The sequence below is a fragment of the Quercus suber genome, unplaced genomic scaffold (assembly GCF_002906115.3).
Source record: "Quercus suber isolate HL8 unplaced genomic scaffold, Cork oak 2.0 scaffold_215, whole genome shotgun sequence".
In the NCBI taxonomy this organism is placed as follows: Eukaryota; Viridiplantae; Streptophyta; class Magnoliopsida; order Fagales; family Fagaceae; genus Quercus; species Quercus suber.
The window spans coordinates 629,812-652,272 of record NW_027069673.1 but is presented as its reverse complement, the minus strand read 5'-3'; the positions used below and the strand labels follow the sequence as shown (position 1 = coordinate 652,272).

The 22,461-nt window shown below is 32.8% G+C and overlaps 2 protein-coding genes and 1 non-coding gene across 5 annotated transcripts; 1 reads left to right on the top strand and 2 right to left on the bottom strand.

The window, feature by feature from the left end:
* The first annotated feature begins 4,901 nt into the window (after positions 1-4,901).
* LOC112024930 (uncharacterized) lies at positions 4,902-6,929 on the top strand. 2 transcript variants are annotated; one of them, XM_024057582.2, is made up of 2 exons: positions 4,902-5,198; positions 5,288-6,929. In XM_024057582.2, exon 2 carries the CDS (start codon positions 5,308-5,310, stop codon positions 6,778-6,780), a length of 1,473 nt encoding a protein of 490 aa, XP_023913350.1. In that variant the 5' UTR covers positions 4,902-5,198; positions 5,288-5,307; the 3' UTR covers positions 6,781-6,929. The 2 variants fall into 2 exon arrangements, with proteins under 2 accessions (XP_023913350.1, XP_023913351.1); XM_024057583.2 differs by having other exon boundaries at positions 4,906-5,198; positions 5,327-6,929.
* Positions 6,930-7,234: 305 nt separating this feature from the next.
* On the bottom strand, positions 7,235-7,307 carry TRNAR-UCU (transfer RNA arginine (anticodon UCU)). Its single transcript has one exon. It is a non-coding gene; the product is annotated as a tRNA-Arg (tRNA).
* Positions 7,308-10,183: 2,876 nt separating this feature from the next.
* LOC112024903 (pyruvate kinase 1, cytosolic) lies at positions 10,184-18,498 on the bottom strand. 2 transcript variants are annotated; one of them, XM_065779626.1, is made up of 17 exons: positions 18,187-18,498; positions 17,987-18,083; positions 17,799-17,896; positions 16,989-17,144; positions 16,293-16,370; positions 15,993-16,124; positions 15,799-15,879; positions 15,600-15,671; positions 15,390-15,479; positions 14,629-14,773; positions 14,218-14,306; positions 13,068-13,163; positions 12,866-12,933; positions 12,533-12,632; positions 12,063-12,113; positions 11,696-11,755; positions 10,184-10,775 (listed from the first exon to the last, which is right to left on the bottom strand). In XM_065779626.1, exons 1-17 carry the CDS (start codon positions 18,253-18,255, stop codon positions 10,623-10,625), a joined length of 1,635 nt encoding a protein of 544 aa, XP_065635698.1. In that variant the 5' UTR covers positions 18,256-18,498; the 3' UTR covers positions 10,184-10,622. The 2 variants fall into 2 exon arrangements, with proteins under 2 accessions (XP_065635698.1, XP_023913318.1); XM_024057550.2 differs by lacking the exon at positions 12,063-12,113 and having other exon boundaries at positions 18,187-18,487.
* Positions 18,499-22,461: the final 3,963 nt, after the last annotated feature.

Genomic DNA, 22,461 nt, shown 5'->3' with positions numbered 1-22,461 from the left:
GTTAAGCTTCTCAAAAAGATCTTGGTTTTTCTCACTCGGAAACCTCTCACGGTCAAAGGAGGGAGGGGATGGAGAGGATGAGGGAAAGGACCTATGGGCTCTAGTTTTCCTAGGCATGATGCTAAGGAAAGAACAGAGACACAAAGAGAAAACCAAAGGAAAAAAAAAAAAACAAACCAAAGGCAGACTGCAAGTTAGCACAAAAAAAACAATAGAATTAAAATCTATATGATGCATGAGCAGATACAATGCCATGATGCATGCACTAATGCAGTGAACAACTAAGTTCAATTGAGATTAAATTGACAAAATTGGCTTGAGCAAGGAATTTTCTGAACAAAAACCCCAAAAATTTAACACAAATTGAAAATTTTTAAAACCAAATGATGAATTAGCATCACAAAACACAACACATAGATTATAATGCTTAATTTCATCAATCCAACAAGCCAATTGCATCAAATTCTACTCAATTTCACAAAATCCCCAAATCGGATCAATTAGGAAACCCTAGATTTTCAATTTCACATCAAACTCAAAATTGATCAAATTGAACTATTTAAATCATGTCTATAACATGTCCCCACAAAAACCCAATGATCAATTGCATCAATTATGGCTTGAATCAAAAGAAAAAAACCAAAAAAGCAAAAGCGAAAATCGCCCCTTAAAGCATGAATGTATGCATGAGAATGATGAAAAATAATCAGCAAAAGGGTCTTACCGGCTTGAGGAGAGAGAGATTGTGCAAAGACTTCGGAAGAAAACACGAAAAATTTACAATACAAGCTTGCCAACGCGGAAGAGAAAAAAGTTTGAAAAGTTTTGAAATAGGATCTTGAAGATCATGAAAAGTGCCTTTTAAAAATTTTCACGATATTGACGATCGACAAATTACATTCGATCGATCGAATGTGACAGATTTTAGAACAAACTAAGGCAATTTCATCTTATATCGAAAAATGGGTGATCGATCGAACATGGCTTAGTGTACTAAATGAAAAAACAGATTTGAAGCTTAAAAACAAAATTTGTAAACAACCTCAAAGCATTAAATAGTTAAAAATCAAATGCTGAGTAATGTGTCAAAATAATCTTTTCAAAAAAGTTGTTAACTAATTTATACCACAAACTTCGTTTTAACAATGTTTGGAGCATGGTTTTTTTGTTTCAAAGAATCTTGCCTCAATGCCATGTTGTCACTAAATTCAAATTGCTTAGTAATGTTCCAACTTGCATTAGTGCAATGCATTCACACATTGTCAATCAATTCATCAATTAGAATTTTAATACTTTGTTTAAAAGAACTACTAAAAAAAAAAATAGCTCAACAAAAAAAATTACTAGTAAAAAAAAAAAAAAAAAGTAAGCTCAATTAACTAATTTTATCCAAAATAAATAACCTTGCCCTTTAAAAAATTATTAAAAAAAATAATTTTGTTCTTACCCACACATAAAAAGAAATTAAAAAAAAAATCTCAACAGCTAAGTAGTAGAGTCAGAGGTTGAAATCACTGCACACAGCCAACAGTTAAGCCACCTCCCCTCCCTAAAAATTCTTGCTCCATCCCTATTCAAATCTGACATAAATTTGGTATAAATCCAATGAATTCAAGTTGATTTGATGTGCCAAACTTTAGTTAATCTACCCTTTTTTTATATGGGTTTCTTAATCTATTTGTCATTGTGTGTATACAAAAAATTATGGGTCCAAATTTGATCACACAGCCAACAATTAAGCTGTCTCCCCTAACTTAAAATTCTGGCTTTGTCCCTACTCAAATCTAGCATAAATTTGGTATAAATCCAATGAATTCAAGTTGATTTGATGTGCCGAACATAAGTTAATCTATCGTTTATATATATATATATATATATGGGTTTCTTAATCTATTAATTAAATATTTATTATGTCATTGTGTGTATAAAAAAACTATGGGTCCAAATTTGATAAGGATGAGGTATAAAATATTTTACATTATCCAATAAGAGATTGTCACATCATAATTTTACTTAAAATTTAATAATTCATATCACACTTAATAACATCCCAATAAGAACCCCTTTCCCTCTCCCTTGTGTGTGTGTGTGTGTTTATTTCTCAAAAAAAAAAAAGAATGGGTAATTGTCCTACATTGCTTAAGAGAATGTGTTGTGTATAGTATAACTTGTCCCACCCTCCCTTAAAAGTTACCATAACTTTTGAGTGGTGTTGTGGTGTGCCTTTGTGTTAGAACTCATTTCCCTCTCCCTTGTGTGTGCGCGTGTGTGAGTTTGTTTCTCCAAAAAAAAAAAAACATCTTAATAAACTCTCAATTTGGTTAGATTTATATATGAGTATTAAAATTGATTAAGTGTGATTGTGCTAATTCTTAAATATGTGATAAGATGATGCGGCACATTAAGATTAAAAGGGTAAAACATGAGTTTTACACCGCATCCTTATAGAATTTAATCTCAAAATTTATTCAAAAAAGTTCTTTTATATTATCTTTAATGTGATTATTGTAAAATGATAAATGAGATGCATGGTATGTTGTAAAAGTGGTTAGCTAAAATAAAATGACTTTTTAGTGAGGTAAAATGGCATTACCAAATAAGAACCCTCTTAGCTTCTTCTTCTTCTTTTTCTTCTTTTTTCTTTTTTTCTTTTTTCAATAGAGGATCCTCTCGATTCCTCCTTAATGGGTATACTTTGACACCCATTAACAAAAGCCTAAGTCATAAAATATGAATATTATAGCACATATTTATTATGTCTGTAAAACCCTATTTTTCATATTTATATTATAATTTTGATTTTTTTTATATACATTTAAGATTTCTTATATGATTTGAACAATTGATCTTAATATCACATGAATGTGTATACATTAAATAAAAAATAAATAAAATGACTTTGAATTATAATAATATGATATGTGATGTAGGGATAAGGACTCAAAATCATATATTGGGTCTTGGGTTTTGTCCAAGAACGGTGATAGGTCCCAGAAGGGATAAATAGTTATGAGAAAGTCCAATTTAGAATCTCATAAATAAGGAATGGGTGGAAGGTGGTTCGAGGAAGAACTCTTTCTCGGATATGATAAATACAGCTCAAAATATATATTCCAACAATCAAGGTGGCCTTCTAAGAAGCTTCAGTGATAGGGACGTGTCTCATGAATTATTACAAGAAGGAAGAGAGTCCGAAAATATCCAAGGAAAAACTGCTACCACTGCATTAAATGCACTGCAGTTACTTTTCTGGTCGCATTTATGTAGAGAAGATCCCTGAACGGTGCTGCCTTGGCTACCACAACTCACAGAACGCCAGATGGGGTGTTTGATGGGACAGGCACTTGAGTAAGGGCTCAAATGATTAACAAGTGTATGGTCAAAATGGTTCAAAGGGAGATATATAATGCAAAAAACCCTCTATGAGAAATGGATCGAAAAAATAGAAACCGAATACTGTAGCAATTAATGTTATACTAGTAAACAATTTAATCAATTCATATGGAGAATTACCTCCTCGAACAGTGAAACTCAGTTCGTTCTATGTTTCTTGTTCTTACTTGATAATCTCTTGAATTCATACTAACCGTTATTTAATTCATTAGAGCCTAATTCTTTGACTCACTCTCTACAAATTTATTGTACTGGATTCAATGAGCCAACATATCTTATCTTTTGGGCCTAGGCAGTAAAACGTGTCCTTACATATGACAATAATTTTTTTTTTTTAATTTCATTTTTTTATGTGTTAATAAGTCAATGAAGGAAAAGGATATTACTTGTTACTTTTCGAGGAAAACAAAATAAGCAAATATTTTATATAATTAAAAATAAAAATAAAAACCCAAAAAATTAGCTGTCAGGCAAACATAGGCATTTTGGTGATGTATCAGTTGGATCAAAAGAATTCAGTTGCATCTGTCTTATGTTTAGGTATTGTACACTTTGGCCGCCGTAAAAAGGAGACTTATGGGTCCAAGAATCTAACCGATGGCACCCCTCAAAAATTCCAATTAAAATAAAATAACATTAAATCCGAAGATGACCAAATGCATAATATTTGGCCAGTTGGCCTTTCAAATCAAACCAACAAATTAAATTAACTCTAAATTAAAAAAATGTAAAATTTGGCTACAAATTTAGTTACAATTAATGATTACAACTTATAACTTTCGCTAAAAAAATTATCATGGCTATATATTTTATAATTTTAATTATTGAATTGTATACTTTTTATATTCTTAACAAATATATCAAATTTCATGCCAATAAAATGTTACTTGTAATTTGATTCATAAATTTATTATTTATTTATAATTATAAACAATAAAAAAAAATATTTGATTAATAACATAACTATCCATCTTTAATTTTTTTGAAAATTTTAAAGGCATTAAAAAAATATAACCTAATAATAAATTTATCATAATTTACCTCAAATAACAAGAAATCGTAAAAGTAGGCCTACAACCTCTAAATTTTGCCCTGGGAAAATAAACCCTAAATTACCTTAAAAATATATTCACACATGAGAGAGATGCTATATTTATAATATTTTTATAATAGTTTCATAATAAATTACAGCTGATTAGTTGTTATAGGTTCAAATTTGAATCTAACATTAAAATTACTTTTTTTCTCAATAATAACAACTAATAATCACTTAACATTTAAAATTTATTGTAAAAATATCATAGAGATCATTTCGTACGTATAATGACTCCCAAGGATGTTGACCGAGTGCCCAAGCAATAAAAAAAGTGTCCTTAGATTAACGTGGCATTGTGGCATGCCATATATAGGGTAAAGCCTATTACAATTTACACAGTATTCTTAAGTCCGCTACCTAGTTTTGGAAAAATCCTGTGGGTTTTGTTACTTTTGTATACGAAAAGCAGAGAGAGAGAGAGAGAGAGCAAAACCATGGGCAGTTTTCTGTCAGCACAACCAAAACCTCCCAATCCAAAACCGGCTGCTCCGCTCTTTGTTTATACTCTCTCAATCTCCGTCTTATCTATCCCACCACTCAAACTCAATTTATTGCATCTCTCCTCATTCTCTCTTTGTATTTTGTATCTGCGAAAAAATACCATCTTTCTGTGCAGTTTCAGGATATGACAATTCGGTACAAGTTTCTCGTCTTTTAGCGCTTTGGGCAGTAACATTTTGTTCTAGTTATCTCAACTCAATTGCCTGGGGTGAGTTTTTTAGTCATTACCTTTTCTTCAAATTGTTTTCCTTCTTAACTGGAATTTTGTGTTTTTTTTTTTTTTTTGGGTCTTAAAAGACACCCAATTTTAGTTTCTGATGGAACCAAATGTTTTAGGTGGTGGGATGTTTTCAAACATTGGTTCTGGAATGCTAGGCCTAGAACTGCCTGTTCATCAACATCAACAGCAACAAAAACAGCAGCAACAACAACAACAAAACCCCACAAACACTCAAAACTCTCACCACCTTAACCATCACACCCAAATGCTTTCCTATCCCCACAATAACGACCCTGATCACCATCCCCCACAGCAGTCCTTGAAATTCCCATTTGCCCAAAAGGCCAAGCAACCAATATCTCTCAGTGATGAAGAAGACCCAGCTGGGTTTGGTGCTGATGACAACAATTCAGGGGATGCCAAGAGAAAAAATTCACCTTGGCAAAGAATGAAGTGGACAGACACCATGGTGAGGCTTCTAATAATGGCTGTTTATTACATAGGAGATGAGGCTGGGCCTGAAGGGACTGATCAAAATGCGAAAAAGAAATCTTCCGGGTTGTTACAAAAGAAAGGGAAGTGGAAATCAGTGTCTCGGGCTATGATGGAGAAGGGGTTCTATGTGTCTCCGCAGCAATGTGAGGACAAGTTCAATGACTTGAACAAGAGGTATAAGAGAGTGAATGATATTCTTGGGAAAGGTACAGCTTGTAGGGTGGTGGAGAATCAGAGCTTGTTGGAGACAATGGACTTGACACCTAAGATGAAGGAAGAGGTTCGTAAGTTGTTGAATTCTAAGCACTTGTTTTTTAGAGAAATGTGTGCTTATCACAATAGTTGTGGTCATGGGGTTGTAAATCAATCGGCAGAGGTAGCGACAGAGCCATCAAATTCACATGTTCAAAACCAGCAAGCACAACAGCAACGTTGCTTTCATTCATCAGAGAATGCTGTTGGGGGAGCTAATATGAGTGAAGGGTCTAAGATGGTGAAAGGTGGGAGTGGTGAAGAGGATGAGGAAGATGATGAGGATGAGGATGATTCTGATGAAGATGAAGATGAGGACGAGGATGAAGAGGATCAAGGTGGTTCTAGGGGTCATAGTGGGCATGGGGTACTACATGAAGATGAGGATGATAATGAAGAAAGGTGTTCTTCAAGGAATAAAAGGGCTAGGAAGGGAGTGTTTAGTAATGGTTCAGCTCAGTTGATGCAACAATTGAGATGTGAATTGGTGAGTATGGTTCAAGATGGGGCTAAGAGTCCTTGGGATAAGAAGCAATGGATGAGGACCCGGTTGATGCAATTGGAGGAGCAGCAAGTGATGTACCAATGCCAAGCGTTTGAGCTAGAGAAGCAAAGGTTGAAATGGGTAAAGTTTAGTAGCAAGAAGGAGAGGGAAATGGATAGAGCTAAGCTTGAAAATGAGAGGAGAAGGCTCCAGAATGAGAGAATGGTGTTGCTTGTACGCCAGAAAGAGATAGAGTTACTTGATCTTCAACACCAACACCACCATCAGCAGCAGCATTCTTCTAATAAGAGGGGTGATCCATCCTCTATTACCGGTTAAATTGTATAATAGGTCAAATTACAAGATAGTTTTAGATAGTTATATAAAGCCTGTTTAGTTCTTGTTCACTTTGGATCTTTCAAATTTTGTTATGAATTATGGTAAGTCTGTGTATGTATATATTCAGGCTCGCTTGCCTTCATTTTTAATTATAATCTCTTTCTCAAAGGAAAAAAAAATGATTCCCTCTCTTTTTCAAGCTGGATTTAGCCAAAAATGAGCTCTTTTCATTGGGTTGCCCGGATTTGTTTCCAAAAAATATGATGTTGAAAATAAGCCAAAAATATTATAGCAATAAAGCTGGATTTTGCCAAAAGTGAGCTCTTCAATTGGGTTGCCTGGATCTGTTTCCAAAAAAATGTTGTTGAAAATTAGCCAAAAATATTATAGCAATAAAAATGAGCGCTTCATTTGGGTTGGCCGGATACAAATCCAAAAGTCAAAAGAGTGCGCGCACGCCCGGTGGGACTCGAACCCACAATCGCCTGATTAGAAGTCAGACGCCTTATCCATTAGGCCACGGGCGCTCTTGTATGGTTTTTATGATATTATAAAATATACGTATCTATTTTATGAATATCCTCCTCGATTTTTGTGCTTACTTTTCTACTTCCCAGTTGCACAACTGGACAATGAATTCCATATATTTTTGTTTTGATGAAGGATATACCATATATGGGAGGACAAGAGAAGGGTAATATAGTGTATTATTTAATTTATTTTCCTTCTATTATTCTTTCATGTCCCTCTATTTCAAATAGGAAAATGTTTCTTACACACACGTTTATTACATACATTGTACACAAACACACTTTTTTGAGCTAAAATCATAACTTGAAGTTATTAGTTTATGTGCAAAAGTATCGTGTGTTTAACAAGCATGAGTGTAATAGGTATTATCCTTTCAAATATATTCTTAGAAATAATATATTGTACTTCTGAGATCTAGTAGGTAATGGTATAGTCAAGGTATTTCTATAGATTGCACTAATAGAATCTAAATTAGTCCACTTGTAATTAAACGAGATTTGTAGATAGAAAATAAGAGGGGATAAAACTCATTAATCGTTTGTGGTTCTAGTTTGCCTTTGTTCTTTTGGGGTCGATAAATGTCCATTGTTTTCATTTGGTCTGAAAGCAAAGATTTTTTGACAAAACAAAAATAATGGCTAATATTTTTTACCCCATCTAAGAGGGAAAAAAAATATATATATATATATAAGTGATGCAATTTTTTCACAACACCAGACGAAGTTGTTTGATAATTGGAAACTCAATCACAAAATGAGAGAGAGAGAGAGATGTAATACACGGATGTACAAAATAATTTCTATGACAAATTTGACTACAACTTTGCTCAATATATTTTTATTGAATGTGAATTTTAACAAATCCACCATTAGATTATATTTTCTTCTTATATTCTTCATGCTTGTCAAATATCCAGAAAATCAAAAATCAAGAACTATGTCATCAATCAAAAATCAAGAACTATGTCATCAATCAAATGTTTAAATTTCAAGAATATACAATTCAAATTATTCAATAGTTAGATTTTCAAAATATATAGTCATGTTAATTTTTTTTAGTAAAAATTGTAGTTTTAGACTACAAACTTAGGCTACAACTAAGTTTGTAGCCAAACTTTTGCCCTAATTTCTCCTAAATAGGATAAGGGAGATCACGTATCCTCTCCTCTTATTATTTAACATCCAACACTTCTCATACAAAATAAAGAATAAATATAAAACACCAAAGCCGTTGCCGTTTTCTTTAACCAGGATAGGATTAGATTATTGGATAAGTAAAATGAACATTTAAAAATGAGAAAACATTCTATCCGGTCTTGGCGTAAATCTCATACTTTATGCCCTCTAATAATAAAAAGCCATATCAACATTTCATTGGACAATGAAATAAATTTGTCACACACAATCATTCTTCCTAAAACCCAATTTCACAAAAATCCAAAAGCCCAGCTTCCACACAACTAAGAACCAAGTCCTTCAACCTCTAACTACTAGAGATACCACTAGAGTGTAGAAAAAAGGTGGAGCCACAGTTTGATGAAGTGTAGAAAAACATACAAAGAATAACTTTTTAAGATTGTTTTGGTGGTTTCTTTTTATAAGATTTGTTGGTGTGGATCTGATTTATTGTAATGATGGATGATTCAAGAGAAATTTATGTTTGCTATGAAATATTATTACTCATTTTTCTTCATAACTGTTTGTTGTTTTTCCTATATGCCGACTTAAGAGAGTAGAAGAGGGGTGTGTGAAGTGGAAGATGTGAAAGGAAAAAGAGAAATTTAGGATCTTTAGATCTGTGAGTTTTAGTTGTCGTGGGAAGGAAATTTTTGGGTCTCATCTGTTGGATCTGTGAGTCGTTGTTGCCGGAATGAGGGAGAAAGTGAAGTAGTGACAGTTGTTGGTGGTCTGTACATTTTAAGGAATTTTTTGGGTCTCCTCTCAGTAAGGCATCTCTAAGGTTGTACTAGTTTCGCCGTTTGGTCCGTGGGTTGCTGTTGCCATAATGAAGGGGAAATCGGAGCAATGGTGCTTTGCTGTTCAAGGAATTATAAAGTTTTCATGGTGGACATGTGATGTGATCTATCATTCTAGTAAAAGATTCTTACTTGTTTAAAATTGTAGAGTTTTAAATAAAAACTGAATGTAATTTTAAATATATAAGAATCTTTTAATAAAACAATTGACAAATAATGTAGTCTATCATGAGAATCTTATAATTTTTTGTACTGTGTAATAGAGTATGAATGAGAAAAGCATTAATGGCACGATTTAAATGAGTAGTCATTTGGGTGTGGCCAGTTGTATTAATGTCTTAGGAAAAATGCTGTTGTGGAGCTCTTTTATTGGAGGGCATAATTGCATAAATCTCATGCTTTACGCCACATCCGGACACAATTTGCACTCTTTAAAACTCTTTAAAAATTTGTCGGGAGGGAGAAAGGAATGGAATGATGTGGATTTGTATTTCTAAGAGAGAGAGAGAGAGAGAGAGAGATTCACCTATTTGGAAGTATATTATAATAATAGAAAATAGTTTTTTTTTCCTTAATTTTCTTATGTTCATTATTTTTATAGCCTCCATTTATAAACTCTCCAAAAATTAAAAAAACATCACAATTAGAGACTGTTTAGTAGTGTATGTTAAACAATAATTTTCAGTATTTAAACAACATTATATATATTTTCACACTTTTTTACCCACGTATTTCTAAAAAATACAAACAAAATTACTAAAACAACATTACCAAACATGCCCTTAAATTCTATATTTTTATTCCTTTCCATTCAATCAATCCATTCAAGTTTCAACTACATTCTTTTATGAACTCCCAAACATAATATAAATATTCATTAAAAAAAAGAAACATAAATGAACCAAAATTTGTTTTAACCAAATTAATTGCACAAAAATTACATTGCTCGTGTCGAACCAGAATGCAACCAAACCAAGGTTAATTCAGTACTGACCACACACTACAGTGAGCACCAATTGAAAAAAAAATCCTAAACTGCAGTAATGTAATCTCAGGTCGAATAGCTTCAGAAAATAAATTTTATTGGTGCATTACCAAGAAAACTGATATAGAGAAAGGCGGGGAGCATGAGATGTAGCTGACTTTGATAACTTTTGAAAAACAAAAGTAATGCCCGGGTGCGTATATTCTTAATCTTAATACATGTTGAGTCACAAGCTAGACTCCATATAACTTGGAGATAAAACTACTTCATGGGTGGCAGCAACACAGTTCACCACCACTTCAAAAAAATTTATGAGGAAGTATACCTCAAACCGAGGGTAAGAAAAGCTTATTAATCTTCAAGTTCAATGATCTTGACCACAGAAGCATCCCCAACTTTCTGGCAGACAACAACTCGATCATGTGATTTAATGACACCCGATACCTTTCCATGATCAAGGGCAACCTTTAGAACTGACTCGTTTGTTGCATTTGTAGACTCCGCCTGCAATTTTCATCAAATATTTAATCAATGTAAAACAAGGTAGCCAGGAACATATTGGGTGTAAAAAAAATGCAGAAGTGGATAATATACCATGCAATTGTCTTTCAAGAGCTGAGATTAAATGTTAAAAAACTCAACTTTTAATCTCAGCTTTTGGATCAGAAATTTTTTTAACCTTTTAAACTTTTTTCTCTCATATTAAAGGTGCAACTCTTGCTCCAGATCCAAACCCATATACCAATATTGAACATGTAAAGTAACTAATTCCAAGAAGCGCTAAGATAATCAATATTTTATCATCATAAAAAACAGACCACTAAATTTTACATTCCTTGCAGGGTAACCTCAGATTGCAGTCAGGCTAGGGTGACCACGGAACTTATCATCAGTAGATTCAGTACATTAAAAACAAAGTCCTTGGCCAAGATATCTAAATCCACCTACAAGGGAGGCAGGGGCAACAGCAGCACTGAGGAGATGACAGTACTGGCAATAGGGACACACAGACCAGACCCTGACTTCACTGCAGCTCACTAGACATAAAACTGAACTCATACTGAAGAAAGTTGCAAACCATACCCTAATCTCTCTCTGAAAAAAAAAATTAATTTGGTTTGAAAGCAGGTACCATGACCAGCCCAAGGTACACCATTAGGCTCAACCAAATATAATTAAGTCATCAACATTGATTTCAGGTCTGTTTGGATGCTAAACAGATAAAAAAATTTATTCCCAGAAGAGTAAGAATCAGCATTTAAATAAAGGACTGACCGAAGACTAGATTATCATTTGATCCTGAAAGAGACCTCACCATATTAAAACAAACACATTTCCATATTCATTGATAGTTTTTGTTTTGTTTTGATTTGTTTTTTTAGCATTTACCAGATAACAAAAACTAACAAAAATTGAAAACTTACAGGATGTCTGGGATCAGCAAGCATGGGGAAGAGACCTCTGACTATAAGTGATTGCCTTGCCTGCCAATTGCCAAAAAGAATTAAAATCATCGGCTAAGATATAAAGAGAAGGTACAAAGTAAATGACCATGAAACTTCAACAATTTAAGAGAGCATAAAAAGCAGGAACAGAGAAGAGTCAGTGTTTCAGGAAATTAGTTTAGTAACAAAGAGTTTTAAAACCATAGATGACAACATCCAAGTTTTACAGTAAATCAAGGCAATATTGATAGTACACTATGGCATACTATGTCATTATAAGATTACAGAATTGCAGTGTAATAATCCACAGTGACTACTAAATAAGGTTATATAAAAGAAATATTACATTAGAGGGATAGCTTTCCCATAAATGATACGACAGACTACATGGTTGGTCCTGAACGAGAAAAAAAAGATGATAAACCTGAGCTTCAAAACCAACAGTAGAAGGGGAAGGCAACACGTACATCAAAAAATGCATAAGAAATAAAAATTCCAATATGATACTCAGACCCCTATATGGCCATTGAACTAGTAATTTTTCTGGCTAACAATCAGATGCTACACATTATACTAAGCAACTCCTTAAAAATAGAGAGAAAGGGGGTGGGGGGGGATAAGAGGATAATCAACAATATTTATCCCTTCATACTTCCTGAAACTATTTGAACATGGAGAACACAGATATTAGACAGAAGACATAGTAGAGTCAAACAAAGAATTTTTTTTTTTTTTTAAATCAAAAGCTTTGTAAAAGCAAACAAAAGAAATAACTACAGAAAACGGTCACTAGATAAATCAGAGTCAAGACTAAACCTCAAACGCTCCAGTAAAGCTCCATTTTAGCTGATTTGTCTTAAGTCGGGGGATGACAACAGATAGAACTGGCATTGTTGGCCTATACTTGGCAATCAATCTGCACATGCATATAATTAGACATGAGTCAAAATGATAAGCCACACATGAATTTACAATATTGATTATACTATAAATGCACAACCTCACCCCACCCCACCCCCAAAAAACCCAAAAAAAAACTGCCCATATCTGAGGTTGCAAACTCATAATTGGAAGGACAAGCAGATCATTCAATTTTCAATAGTAACCAACAGAAACACATTTGTATTTAACCATCCACGAAGAAAATACCTTGCAGCTCTTCCTGAAGAAGTGAAGCAAATAATAACAGATGCCTTCACCTTAATGGCAGCTCGAACCTAGAAAAATAAATATTGGCCAATAAGAAATCCTATTTAAAAATGCAATGATTTCAACAAGAACTACAACACGTATATAATCAAATCCATAGTATCCATTAATGAATGAAACAGAAACATTGACAAGTAAATACCGCAGAGGAAGCAATAGATTCCAAGTGGGTCATCGGCTCTCCAACATATTTAACAGTCTTCTTGAAATAAAGGTCTTGGTTGAAAACCTTCTCTGCCTACAAGGATAATATCAGAGGGAAGGGAAATAATGAAAATCCTTGTACAAGGTGTATGAACATAAAACAAGAATTAATACACATTATTTTTGTGATATCGTTTTAAACTTCTTTTTTTAATAATTAACACATTAAAATAAAACTTCATCTGCTAAAATAAGTTTACAAGAAAATGTGCTCATCATTAATCTGAAACAAGGCAATTACTGGAGGGAAAAGAAAATCCAAGCAACGAGGGAACAATTGTTTGAATTGGGATCCTACATAGGATCGGTAAGAGGTCCTCATGGATTAGATTGAGGATTGTAAGATTCTACTTTACGTAAAAATAATAGCAATAAATAAATAAATTGAAAATCACCAACAATAATGATATATGCTAAATAATCAGTAAAATCATTAAAAAAATGGATATATTTAAAATAATACAACTTTCATGCTCCATATCTCTAATAATTAAAATTCTCTTTGTAGACATGGGTAGGGGAAGGAAAATATATCACGTATATACAATTGATAACAAATCTAATTTTAGTTTCATGTGCCATTGAAGAAGAAGTGGGGTTTTGATTCTTTGGGGGAGAATGTAAAATGGCGTTATAATGTAGAGATAAAGTTCTAACGCTAAATAGGACAAAGTCATGCTAACTCATATCCACTTGCTTCAACTAACAGCTTCATTAGTTAGTGAGAAACATTAGCTACCCACCATGTGTGCCACACTACACAGCACCATCTCTATTCTTATCAGCACCACGTGTGCCACTCAGACAACACACTTCCCATAATAATTAGACAAATAAAGAATAACGTAGGATATAAACAATAATGACATTCAAAGCAATAGCACCTCGGCATTATCAACAGAAACATATTGTAAATATATAATATTTGTGCACAGGGATGTTGTAAGGCTGGTTTGGTACTTTGGTTTAATCTGGACCCTATCATTCTTGACCATTCTGGATCTTACTAGTTCTATAATCTTCCAGTTTCAATTTGCAAGTTTAAAGCTCACATTCAAAAATATAAGTAATTTCAAGAAAAGACATACCTCAGAACAAATTTTACCAACGATGGAAATAGTCTCAACAGGGTACAATCCACGTAGAGTCTCAGCACCCAAAAGAATTGCATCACTTCCTGCATCCATTAGAAAAGGGGTAAATGATTTTGATTCTTTGTAATTCTTTTGATTCTTCATGTTGATCATGGAGTAGTCTCTTTTAAATAAAATCGTTATTACTTGTAAAAAAAGGGGTAAATGTGCATGTAATACTTGCAAACAATGTCAAACAGAAACCATAAACACTAGGTAAGGAACCAAAAATTATCCTAAATTCAACAAACATGATAGTAGCTCAAACACAATCACATATAATATGCAATTACATATCAATGAAATCCATGCCTTTGGCCTCAAGAGTCTCTAAAGCAACTAGTGTTGAATCAAATAGTGACTCACCATCCAATACAGCATTAGCAACATCAGTAGCTTCTGCACGAGTTGGTCGCAAGTTGTCAGTCATACTGTCCACAACACGAGTAAGCACTGCAGGCTTTCCAGCCATGTTACACTTGTAGAGGGCAGCTTTTTGAAATAAAAACACCTGCCAGGTACATAGAGATAGATTAGGGGCATGCTCCATGTAGCAGTCTAAAAATTACATCAAGATAAAGAAAGCAATTACAGGCATCAAATCTTTACCATGGCCAACACAACCAATTAGCATTTATAACATGAAACATATTCAACTTTTGATATTAAAGTTATAGGGAGCACATCAAAGGATACATGGTATGCTGCACGCACCAAGATATGTTTCACATAATAACTGATATGTACCGACATTATAAAGATCTTGAGATTTCATATTAGACCCTTCGGATATTTTTGACAGATAAAAACAAAAAGGGGAAAAGAATATCAGGGTTTGGAAACTAAACAATAAGTTAAAACAAAATCTTAGACATCACTAGATAAAGAGAATAGTGCAACTCCACAAATTTCTTTTACAACATTGTAAGATTGAAAAGTATGTAAATGAGAATTTATAACATTGACGTAGGTAATATATGAACTATTGTCTATATATGTAGGCAATTTGTCTATGTATGACCAGAACTGAATTAAGCACATCTATAAATCTATTAAATACCACATATTACAACTGCAAAAGCTTAATACTATAGAAATGAATCCTTTGTCCAAGTCAGGACGCTTACCTTCTCAGGTGGGAGATCTATGCCCAAATTCCCACGGGAAAGGATAATACCATCTGCTTCTTGAAGGATCTCGTCAAAATGGTTTAACCCCTAACAGGAGAAACATAAATGCATTCATACCAATTAGCTTAATACTGCTATTGAAATGAAAATATAAAGTTATATGCCAAACTGAGATAATCTCATGAGCTAACAACATCTGCAACTCACCTCGACATTTTCAATCTTTGCAAAAATTTGAGTCTGACTGAGGTCACCCGACTTAGAAAGAAACTCTCGGGCCTGCATTTCAGCATAAAAAAAGTGTGTCAGTGATGTTATATAAAGTCAAAACATTTAGAATATTCAGAAACATTATCAGTTCGAGGAAGACACAGTAAAAGATACTATGTCAAGGAAAACTACTTGCCTGGCGAACGTCTTCTGCATGCCGGGTATATGATAGTGAGAGGAAGTCAATTTTATTTTGAACTCCCCAAGTACTTATAACCTAAAATGAGCGATTGATACATCACAAAAAGCACTTTCAAAAGTTTATGAGAGAGAGATAATGGCAGTGCAGCCCATTCATCAATCAATAAATGGTGTAAATTCAAGACTCACCTCCTTGTCTTTATCAGAGAGGGTAGGCAGCTCAATATGAACTTGAGAGGCGTGCAAAGTGAACAACGACCCAGCCAGTGTTGCAGAGTTCTTACATACACAAACTACATCTTCCCCTTTCACTTCAGAAACCTGCTCAACTCCAGATAGATGAAATCAGTCGCACACAAGTAAATCAGTTTCAAGCATGTTTATGACAGATCTTTGGACATAGTAAATGAAAATTGAAAAACAACATTCTGAAAGAAACATAAAGACCCATTCAACTGACATCAGCCGTAACAGTTGTCTGTCTCTTACCTCCAGCCAAACTGAAGTAGTTTCACTTCCAGTGAACAGATATTGACCAACAAAAATGGTGTCTCCCTTCTTCACTGCCTGCAATAGCCAAATTCAAGGTTTAGTTTGTCTTTCAAGATTTTACTAACAAAGAGTGACTACAAAGAGACAACATTACCATGTAATTATAGACTGTATCTCTTTAAAAGATGAAAACCACCACCAGAGTGTTTTGAGTTTGTTGAAGAGAGAACAAGGTCTTAGGAAAAGCCACGGTTATTTTATATGCGCATATGTTACTTCATTATTACAACTCAATGATTTAATTAGAAGCAAATCAGTATCATGCATATGGCATCTAGAACCCAAAATTCAGGCCCCACTTTACACAACAAGAGCATCCAAAATTCTAAATAAACAGTCAACAATATTTCATTTATACATGCAAAAATGATGGATCATTCCATGAATCACCTTAACACATTGGAGGCTTAAATATATAAAACTGTAAAATAAAAGGTTCTCCAACACCCAATCCATCTGAAAACCCAAAACTCTGGATTTGAGATGGTTTTCGTCCAGGCATAAGCACGGTTACTAAAACGCTATTTCCAAAGCGATGATTCTCTACTAGGATTAAAAATCATTGTGCCAGTATTTTGCAACTACAGTATCAAAAAGAATACTGATGTAAAAATATGAAATATATTATCGAACCTTTGACAACCCATCAAAATTGATGGGCAGTAGCTCTGAGGTGGCTTCTTGATCGTGGTGTGGTGTCAATACAACAAAAGCATCAGCCTGAAGTGAAATAGCTTTCTCACTTTTATTAACAACTTGCATCTCAGCACCCACAGTGTCCAGCATAACCTGAAATTCCAAGAATAGTACCCTTACTATGGAAATTTTTTTTTTTTTTAAATGTAAACATTAAATCATAGCAGCAACTTTTAAGGGTACAAAACTGCGACACGAACAATTTTTGAAAAATTATAACATGATACAGCACCCCAAATGAAGCATCTGTGCATCCCAGAATGACAAACTCTTTTTTTTTAACAAAAGCAATTCACACAACTTTATACTATAGGTACAAGCCAAAAACCAAAGTATTGTTTGGTTAGCAGCATCTTCCTTCATTTTATTTCAAAACCCAGAATTTCAAAATCAATACTTATCAAGAAGAACTAAAGTTGACCCAGGACACAAACCAACCAGTGCCTAATTTTAATTTTTAATGAACCACATAAAACAATAACAACAACAACAACAACAACAATCCCAAAAATACTTATGCTCTGACTTGTATTTTATGCTGGCCGTCAACCTACAGCAATCTAATATATTCGACTAAGCACAGACACAGACGGAGTTTGATCAACCACATATAACTCTAAGACAAAATAAACTATCAGATATTAAAAAAAAACAATCAATAATAATAATAATAAATTTATACTGAGCTGCAAGCATTTGCTTTTAGCATCCAAAAACAGAACAGAGAGTTATATAGAAAGTACATACAGCGCAAAGCTTCTTGGTAACCTTCACAGCGGTCTTCAGAGTCTCCAGAGTCTCCTGATGATACTCCGGGTCTCCCCATGAAAAGTCGAATCGAGCCACTACAAAAAACACGCACACACACACATTCAAAACCTAACAAACTGCTTTTACGAAACAAAAAGAAAAAAAACGAACAAAGCTTTTCATACCTGACATTCCAGCCTTGAGGCAACCAGAAATGACCTCCAGGGATCGAGATTTAGGACCTAGAGTCCCCACAATCTTCGTCATTGCAGGAAAGAAACTCTGCAAAATTTCAATCAAATTCAGATCCACGAACAAATGAGAGTAGAAAAAAAGGTTTAGATTAAAGAAACGAACAAGGAGCCGAAGATCGACGATTGCTTACAGGTTTGGATGGTTCGAGAATCGAAGCCATTCTGATTGGCTCCTCGAGAAGCAAGTGACTCGAATGCATCTTCGATGATCGGTGATAGCTCTCTGAAGCAAAACCAAATATCAAACAAAAGAGAAAGATATTTCAGAGCGCTCTAGAGAGAGAGAGAGGCAGAAAGTGAAAAGTCCTTGAATTAGAGCTGGCTTATTTTGAAGGGTTTTTGTTTAACCTACGAATATGCTTTTGTACTTGTACAGTTGTGCCTTTGTTTTTTCTCTATAGTGGGTTTCCCACTCGGAGCGAATTACTTTTATTTTTGATTAAAAAGTATTGGGAAAATGAAAAACCTGGCCCTGTGAGACCTTTCTACTTGCCTTGGGGAAATTCTTCTTTTTTCTTCTTTTTTCGTCAAAATGTTCAATTTATTGCGAGAATAAAAAGTTCTAGGTACACAACACGTGGCGTGACATAGCTAATCAGATTGACCCCGCCAACCACCTGAGGATCGCGCGTGCTGAGTGTGTAAGTGTAAGTGTATCGTGTCAATATAATTTTTTTTTGGAGAAAGTGTCCACATGAAATTGATAATAATACTACTAAGCAGTTTCGTGGGGAAGGGGAAACTTTTCTTTGCCCACGCGACTTCGCACGGATCCTCAAGGGCATCGCGTGTAAACAAAGCTGAATCAAGTATTGAATATTTGAGAAGGAAAGTATGGAATATTTAGAGTAAACTAAAAATTTAGCGATTTTGGTATTATAAAAAGTTATTTTATTTACTTTATTTACTCATTTTAGCAGTAGTAAATTTATTTCAGCTTTCAACACAATAAAATAATATAAACATCACAATAAAATAAGATATCTATTATAATAAAATAATATATCCACTATAATAAATAACAATTACAACCACCGCAATCATACAATAAAATAATATATCCACTACGAAGGTAAATGACTGGTTGTTTAATAAGGTATTTTGAATAATAGTTTTCAGTATTTAAGGGTTCGTTTGATATGTGTATATAAATAACAGTTTTCAGTTTTTTTGGAAATACGTGTGGGTGAAAAAGTGCGTGAAAATACGTGTAATATTGTTTAAAAATTAAAAACATGTATTTAAAATTATGTGCCAAACAGTCCCTAAACAACATTACATGTATTTTCATATACTTTTTCAGTCACAAGTATTTCAAAAAAATATAAACAACATTATTAAAACAACATTACCAAACGAGCCCTAAATTTTTTTAGCTCAGTTAGAGATGTGAGTTTCAGTTAATTTAATTGATAAAGTCTTGTGTTCAAAATAAAATTAAATGAATAAGTCTGAATTTTTAATACTCAGTTAAGCTTGTTTACTACCCTGCAAGTCAAGCTTTGAGTTTATTAACGAATTAGTCACTAACCCGTGCTATGCACGGGAATCTACCTATTTGTGAGATAAACTAAAATAATTTTATAAATTAAGAAACTACACTATTGCATGATTTGCTCTTGTATGACTTCAATTTGTGTTACAATTTGATGAAGAAGACATTGCTTGAACGTGCAACAGCTTACAAAAAATTTGTCAAACAGTTTCAGATATTGCAAAAAAATAACCCAAAAATTCATATATTAGAACTTCTAAAAGACCAAAAAAATTAAAAAATCAGATAATTCACTACTTAGAAATTATTGAAACAAACGAAAATATATGAGACTAAATAATAGAGAAATATAAGAGAAAGATGAGTTACATTCAAATGAATAATTTCAATTACTGCAAGCTTTTTTATCTTGTAAAAAAGGCTAAAGAGGGTTTGGTGGTTCATGTACGAAAATTATTTTTTAAAAATACATGAAAAACTATAAAATAAATTCTTTTTTTTTTAACAAAGTAGAGGACAAAAAAAAAAAAAAAAAAGAACTAATACCTTTACTCAGCTTTAAAAAATAAATATTGGGGTTTACTTTGCTTTTATAGTGTTCGTGATTAATCTCGCAAATTTGGAGATAAATTATCAATGTTTAAGTTTGAGTTTAAGTTGGAATTGTTAGAGAGATAGAGGTTCACTCTTTGTTAAGTTTGGATTAAACAAAAATAATTTTGTTTAAAAAAAATGATAATGATGAGTTTGACTTTAAGTTGAACTTGTTAAAGAGATAAAGTTTCATTCCTTGTTAAGTTTGGAGTAAACAAAAATAATTTTATTTAAATATTGTGCTGACGTGAAAAATTGTGAGAGTTTCAGAATGTTCGATTTTATATAAATATATATATATATATATATATTTAATAATAGAATTAATAAAATTTGAACTTGTAACCTAGTCTATATATATAGACTAGGTTACAAGTTCAAATTTTATTAATTCTATTATTAAACAAGTACTCAGTTAAGCTTGTTTACTGCCCTGCAAGTCAAGCTTTGAGTTTATTGACGAACTAGGTTACAAGTTCAAATTTTATTCATTTTCTTATCGAACAAGTTCAAATTTATTTATGAGTTACTTGACTAACTTGTCTATATCCTCTCACAAAAAATTTAAAAAAAAAAAAAAAAACTTATTTATACTACTATTTAAGGGGATTACCCTATTTTGACTCCTATTTTTTGATACCCAAAATATCATCAAATTCTCATTTTTAGAAAGTTTAAATAATATCGTTAGGAGAAATGCTATGTTCACAACATTTTCACAACAAATCTTAAGAGACAGGTTGTTATTAGTAAGGTAAAAAAGTAATTTTAGTAATAGATTCAAATTATAACAATAATAACTAACCACCTATGATTTGTTGTGAACGTAGCACTTATCTATCGTTAGACATGTAAAATAACTAATTTTAGAACTCCTAAATTTTAGATAAATTAAAAAAAAAAAATTGTTTAAACAAATTATTTTCCTTTAAAAAAAAAGTTACATACAAGTTTTTTTTCCCCTTTGTTATTTTGAACATATCTACTCTCGTGTCCTCACTAACTTTATACTTCTAATAATAGGTAGTTACTTCATTCTACATATCTCTCCATCTTTATCATCCTTTTTCTTTCTTCTTCAAATTCTAAAAAACAAATGCAATCTTGCATATCTATTCCCAAACTCCCACTAATTTCAAAGAAAGGCAATCACTCAAAACTCAATTGAGAATGTATGAACATACTATTTGTTTGTAATAAATTTCATTATATTGCTTTGACTTCTCTTTGTCTCTCTTTCTCTAATTGCTCCACAGTCCGCACACACACACACACAAAAAAGCGTGAAGCGCATATGAGGATGCTAGCTATATATATACATACACTAAATTGTTGTATCTCTTCACAAATCCATGCTTGATTAATAAACGATAGTTAGAATATATTATTTGAATTACTTGGATATAAAAGGTTGTTAACGAACTAATAAAAATTAGACCAACCTTGTATTCTGAAAAGTTATATCCTAATTTTTACTACAAAATGCAATATTTGTATCATCAATAAATTTTTTTTTTTTGGTTGAGAAACAATAAATTATTAATACTAATTTTATATATAGAAACTTATTTACAAAATAATAAAGTCTATGTAAATATGTTTTCATATATATATATATATATATCAAGTCTTAGCTTGTTCACAAACACATAATAATTATGTTTGATTTTGACTTATCAAGCATAAATTTAGACTTAAATTTAACTCGTTTATTAAAACAAGCATTTTTCTATGCCAACGTTATTCATCAATTGTTTTTAAAGCTCTAGGCATTGAGACAGAATCGTATGGGGCCATGCTATTGAGCATGCCTCTCACTATCTCACGGGCTTGTGAGAGATGTGCTTCATGGAATGGACAAAAGAATCCAAAATAATTTTTCCTAGGGTAAAATACAATTATCATTCTTGAGGGTTGGGTTGATGCCAATCAAGCCTAAATTTTTTTCAAATTGACCAACTTGGTCCTTAATCACCGTAAGAGAATAGAAAAATGAGTAACGGTTTAGAGTCTAAATTATATTTAGGGATTAAATTGGCCAGTTTTGAAAAAAGTCTTTAACCTAAATGATATTAGTTAAAGGATGAAACTTGTGTCCAATGCTTTTTGCATTGGTCATGATATAATTCGAAACCAATGCCTTTTTGTACTGGTATTAGCCAAAAAGCACTAAACACAAGCTTTACCTTGAAACTGGACACAATATTATTTTGGATATGTATCTATATCAATCAAGAGCATCCACATTGATGGAGCAATTGTGTATTGTAGTTGTGGAGCCAAAAAATATGGTTTTAGCTCTACTAATGTAGCCACA